Source organism: Zerene cesonia, chromosome 26 (genome assembly GCF_012273895.1).
Source record: "Zerene cesonia ecotype Mississippi chromosome 26, Zerene_cesonia_1.1, whole genome shotgun sequence".
In the NCBI taxonomy this organism is placed as follows: Eukaryota; Metazoa; Arthropoda; class Insecta; order Lepidoptera; family Pieridae; genus Zerene; species Zerene cesonia.
In genome coordinates, this window is record NC_052127.1 from 1004617 (window position 1) to 1012127 (window position 7511).

A 7511-nucleotide genomic window follows, 5' to 3' on the forward strand; every position below is an offset into this window, starting at 1 on the left:
TGGGTGCAGGATCATTTATTGTACGCACAACGCCAAAGTGAAATGATATAGTTATAATTTGTGGAAAACACATAGAATTTGGTATAGATATGCTTGGGAGTAGGTATAGAGGATACAATAGTCTGCGATATTATTTAATTGAGTTTAGAATCGTTAATATGAAAGCAAAGTTTGTCTTAAAAACTTACACTGGAAAATAGAATCACTTCATTTATTTAATTAAGTATCTTTTTTTTTTTTAAATAACATATTGCATAGTTGACTATTTCCGTAACATTACAAACTATCCTTTTTATCTGGAAAACCCATACTGAACTGTAACCAACCCAACAGGACAAGGTGAAAGGCGTAGCAGGAGACATGTCGGAGTTGGAGAGGGAACTGGACGCGATGAAACCGCCGGGTCGCGACATCAAAGCGGTTCGAGCTCAACTGGAAGAAGTTAACAAGTTCTACAACAAGTTGGAGCGAGCTGAAGATTGGATCGCGGATGTGGAGCGAACTGGCGAGAACCTGATAGACGGCGGATATGGGGACACCTCGAAGGCGAGGGAACATGTGAGTTTGGAGCTATCTTAATACATTTTTTTGTGGCTAAAAATGTTTTTAAGCCTTTATCAAAACGTCTATCTGTCACCAGGCCGTGGTACCTAATGACCGAATCCGACTCGCACTTGACCAGTTTTTACAGTATCGTTATTTTATTGACACGAATTGTAATCATCTCAGGCTATCCATGAGTAATAACTAACAAATTACGTAAAACAACAGGTGGAAGGTCTCCGCAAGCAGCTCAGGAAGATGGAGGAACGCACTCGCGCCCGCGAACAGGATTTAGACGACACGCTGAGCAAACTCGAGGCGTTCTACAAGGCTTACGATTCCGTTATGGATGATATCGATGAGGTATCTTCAATATTTCGATTAATATATCCTTTTTTATCATTTTTACTAGCGGTCCGCCCCGGTTTCGCCCGTTGTACATATATAGCCTTCTTCAATAAATGGGCAATTTAACAATGAAAGAATTTTTCAAATCGGACCAGTAGTTCCTGAGATTAGTGCGTTGAAACAAACAAATTCTTCAGCTTTATTATATTAGTATAGATTTCTTGGCTTATGAGATAATTCCTGTATGTCGATTGGATTATGATAAAAGTAATAATGAATAATCGATTGACCATTCGACAGGCGGCAGAACAAGTGCAAAGCCTGAAGCCAGTGTCGTCCGACGTAGACCAGATCAGATCGCAACAGAAGGACTTCGCGGACCTCAAGCAGAGGACCCTCGAGCCCTTGGGACAGAACGTGTCCCACTGCAACAAGATCGGCCAGGGGTTGGTGAGGTCGGCCCTCCAGGGGGTCCCCACTCAACAGCTGGAGAAGGACCTGGAGAAGATGAACGACAAGTGGAACGGGTTGAAGGAGAAGGTATGGTGCATTTTGGGATGTCATCGTAATTGTCTTTGTGGCTTTCATCATTCTGAGAAATGTTATTTAAATAACTTCCGAATGTTAACAACAAGATAAAACGACTTTAAAATACTTCTGTTTCTAGAAGGCTATTATAAAATCTAATGAACAAGAATGTCAAAATATAATAAAAAAAATCCTATTTCTCAATTCACTCGAAAAACACGTTTGCCCACAGATGAACGAGCGTGGGCGTCGCCTGGACGTGGGGTTGCTCCAGTCGGGCAAGCTGGCGGAAGCGCTGGGCGGGCTGGCGCGCTGGCTGGCCGACACCGAGGAGCTGGTGCGCAACCAGAAGCCGCCCTCCGCTGACTACAAGGTGGTGAAGGCGCAACTACAGGAGCAGAAGGTTTGTATCACAAGTAGTCTTTGACAGAATTGCTACCAACTAAACTGGTAGTGGCTGTTACAGTTAATACCTCTTGAATTTTTTTTAATCAGGTGATGATTGATACTTTGGAAAAAGTAGTAGTTTTAATGAAGTTACTGAAATTATTTTTATGCATATGGCATTTATTGTTTAGGATCTGGTCATTGCCTATCTTGTATTAAAAATGACTTTCCTTATTGAAGAGATGGAAGCTTTCCAAATGCAATTTCAATTTTTAATGTATAAATTCCTTTTTCAACCAAACTATACATTACATTTCCATGCAACACCTCTATAAATTAACATTAACTGTTCTAAAACCACTAAAAAAGTGAACTTTTCCCCGACAGTTCCTCAAGAAAATGCTAACAGACAGACAGAACTCGATGTCGTCCCTGTTCGCGATGGGCAACGAAGTAGCGGCCGGCTGCGACGCGGCCGAGAAGAAGGCCATCGAGAAGCAGCTCAAGGGCTTGCTGCAGAGGTTCGACGCGCTGACGGCGAGCGCTCAGCAGCGGATGCTGGACTTGGAGCAAGCCATGAAGGTATGTTGGAACAGTTAGGTTCGAAATTTAAGGAAATTCAAATGGTCTCTAGTTTTTTATTTTATATTTCATAGTCGACTGATCTATTAGTCTACTGATCTGCTTGTCTAAGAATTTTTTGAATTTGAATCAGAATAACAATTGTGAATGATTTTTATGTAGTTAATCTTCAAGTTAGCCAAGTCAGTGTATACATTTGTATTTTATATAAATATATGCAATATTTGAAAATTTTAAATATATCTACAAAATAAAAATAATTCCAAAAACCATCGACTACAACCTAGGTTGCAAAAACGTTCGAGGAGCAATTGCAGCCACTTGTCGAGTGGCTCGGAGTCACCGAGAGGAAGGTTAAGGCGCTGGAGCTGGTGCCCACTGATGAGGAGAAGATACAACAGAAGATTAGAGAGCATAAGGTCAGTGGGTTCAGGAAATATTACGTTTTCTTATACGCGAATGTCGACTAGATGCTTTTGTGGTAGAACAAGGATAAATTTTATATATTTGAAAGTTTTATGTGGTAGAGATAAATAGTATATGTCAATTCGAGTAATAAATTTAGCTTTTATCAAGTCATGTGTGTGCATTGTAATATAATTTGGTTCATGGAAGCTATATCTTTAACATGGGTACATAATTTTATTAGTAGCTACCCATCATTTCATAACAAAATCAATCCTTTAATTTGGAAAATGCAGAGAAATAAAATCTTCATGTTTATTTATTTTATATTTTTTGCTATTAGAACATCCACGACGACATCCTATCGAAACAGCCACCATTCAAGCAGTTGACGGAAACAGCGTCCGAGCTGATGACGCTCGTGGGAGACGACGAGGCGGCTGCACTCGCTGACAGACTGCATCTAGCCACTGATAGGTACGAATACGAGAGAAGAAAGAAGAAATAATAAAAGATGTTGACAAAGAATAACTCATGATATATGACCATACTCTTTCCAGGTATCAAGCCCTAGTGGACCACAGTTTGAACATAGGCGACCTGCTCGACAACTCCCGCAAGGGCCTGCGCCACTTGGTGCTGACGTACCAGGACCTGTCCGCGTGGATGGACTCCATGGAACAGTACCTGGCGAAGAGAAAGGTGCTGCCCGTGCATATGGAGAAGCTGCTCAGACAGATGGACGAATTGGCGGTGAGTTGTTTGGATAAAATAGTTTTTATGGTATTTCGTGATACTTTAGATAGCTGTTTGATTTAAAAACAATTTTGGTTACATTTTGTACCATTGATGACTTTTATAGTGACCGATGTATGTGTTGTTCATTCTAAATGAACTAACCTCTAGAATTTCTTCATTCCAATGAATTTGTCAGTATAATCGGTCGTAAAAAAAATATTTCTTGATATTAATAACTTGTACTGTTGTGTGTTATGTGTATTATGCAATTGTAGAACCAATGATGGTCAATCTTAATCTAATCAAAATAAAACACTCACAGGAGAAAACCGAAGAAATATCGGCAAAACAAGAGGCCGTGGACAGCACGGTGGAGTCAGGTCTGGAGCTGATGAAGCACATCTCCGGCGACGAGGCTCTGCAGCTCAAGGATAAACTGGACGCTCTCCAGCGGCGATACAACGACTTAACCAGCCGTGGGGCTGACCTGCTTAAGTTGGCCTCTGACACACTGCCGCTGGTGCAGCAATTGTACAACTCGCATACCAAGTGAGTCTTGAATATAGTATAATTAAGGGATACTAGATGCTGTTATTCTTGCTCAAATGCCGAATCGAAAACGAATGACAATCCGCATTTAGTAGAAACAGTATTCGCAACACCCGCACGGCTGCGTATGCGCATGTTTAAGTATTAAAAGAACGGATGACGTATCACTCTAAAATATATACGAGAAGACGACCCTTGGTATATTTATACCTTGGTGTATGATAATAATTTTTCAATTTAAATTTACACCTAAATAGAACTAAGCATTTGATCTTTTCCAGGACATTTCTGATAATAGATAGTAGGAAAATTCTATTCCTGTACATAATCTTCATAGTAAATAAAATATTCTTACTTCTTTTTTATAATCTATACAAATATTATAAAGCTGAAGAGTATGTTTGTTTGAACGCAGTAATCTCAGGAACTACAAGTCCGTTTTGAAAAATTCTTTTAGTCTTAGATAGCCCATTCATTGTGGAGGGCAATAGGCTATATAAATACCACGGGCGAAGCCAGAGCGCTAGTTACAAAATATGCAAGATAATGAGTTAATTATATAATTCCAGACTGTCAGAATGGATGTCAAGCGCGGAAACCTGCTTGCAATCGGTCGAGCCTCGCGAAGAAGACATCCTGCGGTTGGAGGCTGAGCTGCAAGAGTTCAGACCTTTATTGGACAACATCAACTTGGTTGGACCTCAGCTGTGTCAAGTATGTATTTTGTAAAGGGTCAAAAGTGACATGTGAATGGGTCAGAGTTGGTCGAATTTGAAAAGGATAATTTGCAAAATATACATGTGTGCGTGCAACGTGCATGTTCGTTTAAAGCTTCGAATTAAATCCGTCAGTTTAAATTCAAAATCGAGTCTAAAGAAATAGGTTACTTACATACATACAGCTGAAGGCTATAAGAGCGTGTTAAACAACAATAAATATAAACATAAATATTTTCCCCCCTTTATTTTCAGATATCCCCCGGCGAGGGCGCGACGCACGTGGAGGGGATGGTGACGCGCGACAACCGCCGCTTCGACGCCATCGCCGAGCAGGTGCAGCGCAAGGCTGAGAGACTGCTGCTCAGTAAGAAGGTAAAGAAATTAAATATTTAAATAAAATAGACTTTTTTTTGATCCATAAATAAATACACTTTAGATACCGATACTAGATCACAAATTATGAAGTTACATTAAGTTTTATGGTTTAATTCTTAAACAATGCTCCCTATAGGTAATGTGTACTCGAATGCCGTGCTTAAAGAAAGCAAGAAATATAAAGTGTTTTCTTTCGTTTTTTTATGTGCTTATATGTCTCGAAAGATACGCCAACATGATATGACAGAATGTCAACTATGTATCATTCTTCTCTTACCATGAATCCTGTCCCCCTTAGCGGTCGCTGGAGGTGGTGGGCGACATGGAGGAGCTGGTGGAGTGGCTGCGCGCGGCGGACGCGCAGCTGCGTGCGCGCGCGCCGCCCGCCGCCCGCGCGGCCGAGCTGCGCGCGCAGCTGGCCGAGCTGCGCCCGCTGTGCGACGACGTGGCGGCGCAGCGCGTGCGCACCCGCGACCTGCTCGCGCAGGCCAAAAAGGTGCGCCTGCGCTTCAGTATAGCGACGAAAGTTATAGATAATCGTGTTTGAACCACTCCTTGGTACAGGGGTTGACGCGTGATGGGGTCCTAGGTTCGAATCCTGGTGGGGACGCAAAAAAAAAAAGTCTCGGTCGGGGAGGATACAAAAGGCTGATCATCTACTTGTTATCATTTGTCCCATACCCCAGAGGCGACACGGGACTTCAATTTATGTTGTCGATGCCAAGCAAGTTTAATGGTAGTAAAAGTAGATAATAGATACTATCCTCCTCCTATCTACTGCCTACTTGGCTTGGCCGGCACCGACTTCAAATAGACATAATAGATTTGTATCGCTTTTGAGTGGTCTTAAGTCGGTTCGATTTTCAATAAAAAATAATTATTATAAAATATAGTCAAAACATTATTTTTTACTGTATTAATTTATATATGCAAAAGCATTATTTCTTTCTTTATAAAGCACGATTTTAATAATATTAATACAGCAGCATAAAACTAATTCTTGTATATGTATACTAACACCCATATCATTCAGGTACTCCGCGAATGCCAGTCCACCGAGGAAGCGGGAGTGATAAGGGAGAGGAGCGAGGAGCTCAAGGAGATGATGGAGGAGGTCGGTCAGCTCAGCGCTGCGAGGCTGGCTGCGCTGGAACAGGCGCTGCCACTTGCCGAGCACTTTGCTGATACGCACCATGGGTGAGTTATTTTTTTAGGAATTATGATGCAATTTTGGAGGGTAGGTAGTTAAATAAGTAATTTAACATTTGTGTTTCTACAAATATCACGTTGATATTGTTATCTTTTCATTGTATTATGTGCTTAATATATTTGTGTACTGTGATTTGTATAAGGAATCAATTTTACATATTTCTTAATAATTATATTTCTTTATGGATTATGTTTTAATAAATTAAGAAAAGTGTATACTTACATTCAATTGTTATCAACGAGGGATAGAATAATATGGTAGTCAATTCTTCTCTTATTTGGTACAGTCAGAATAATATTTTGTTTTAAAACCATGTTTTTTTTAGATTATCCTCGTGGTTGGACGACATGGAGAAGCAAGTGCAAATGCTAGCGATGCCGGCGCTCAGACCGGAGCAAATTGTCCAACAGCAAGACAAGAACGAGGTATGATTATTTCTTTTTTTTATTTTTAACCGTCATAGTCCCTGACGTTATTTCCGAACTTAATTTTACATATTATTGTTTTATATTTGGAAAGCTGCATAATGATTGTTGTTATAATTCGATTCATCATTTGATTCTATTTTAACCCAATGTTTTTTTTTTACCAAGAAAAATTTAATACCCGTTTGCGTGCATGCTTCTTACTACATCTCTACATCTCTACATGTTTATTTCTTCTTCTTTCTAATTGACAATGTTTATTTAGTAACACGTTCCCGTTCGAATTAAATGTCTTCTTTTTCTTTAGTGGCGATTCCAGATCCCACCGAGGACGGATTCTGCCAATATCAAGTTTTGAACAGATTATCATCAGAGGCTCCTCACTATCATTTTTAGATTATGGCTTGTATTGAGTGTACTCTGTGCTGAGGAAAAATCATGGATGAGATGATTCACTTTTTATTTACTTTTAAAACTCCCACATGAATCTGTGTAACGCTACAGTATTAAATATCAGCCATCATTTAATGATAAATGCTTATATATCATCATTCATCTCACAGATGCTGCAACAGTCGATCGGCGGGCACAAGCCTCTAGTCGACAAGCTGGTCAAGACCGGTGAAGCGCTGAGCAACCTGTGCAGCGAAAGCGACGCAGCCGCTGTGCGCGATATTGTGGACGCGGACTGCGAGCGCTACA

General features: G+C 40.5%; 1 protein-coding gene across 1 annotated transcript in view; it reads left to right on the forward strand.

Annotated features, from left to right (window-relative positions):
• LOC119836902 overlaps positions 1-7511 on the forward strand; it is a 130517-nt gene that overhangs the window by 92878 nt on the left and 30128 nt on the right. The window contains 16 exon segments of the mRNA XM_038362354.1: positions 1-20; positions 334-558; positions 772-906; positions 1192-1431; positions 1652-1822; positions 2194-2388; positions 2676-2807; positions 3137-3270; positions 3354-3546; positions 3854-4080; positions 4650-4794; positions 5052-5171; positions 5473-5670; positions 6208-6371; positions 6710-6809; positions 7373-7505. The exon segment at positions 1-20 is cut by the window's left edge and continues 151 nt beyond it. Of these exon segments, the coding sequence (XP_038218282.1) occupies positions 1-20; positions 334-558; positions 772-906; positions 1192-1431; positions 1652-1822; positions 2194-2388; positions 2676-2807; positions 3137-3270; positions 3354-3546; positions 3854-4080; positions 4650-4794; positions 5052-5171; positions 5473-5670; positions 6208-6371; positions 6710-6809; positions 7373-7505 (2532 nt within the window).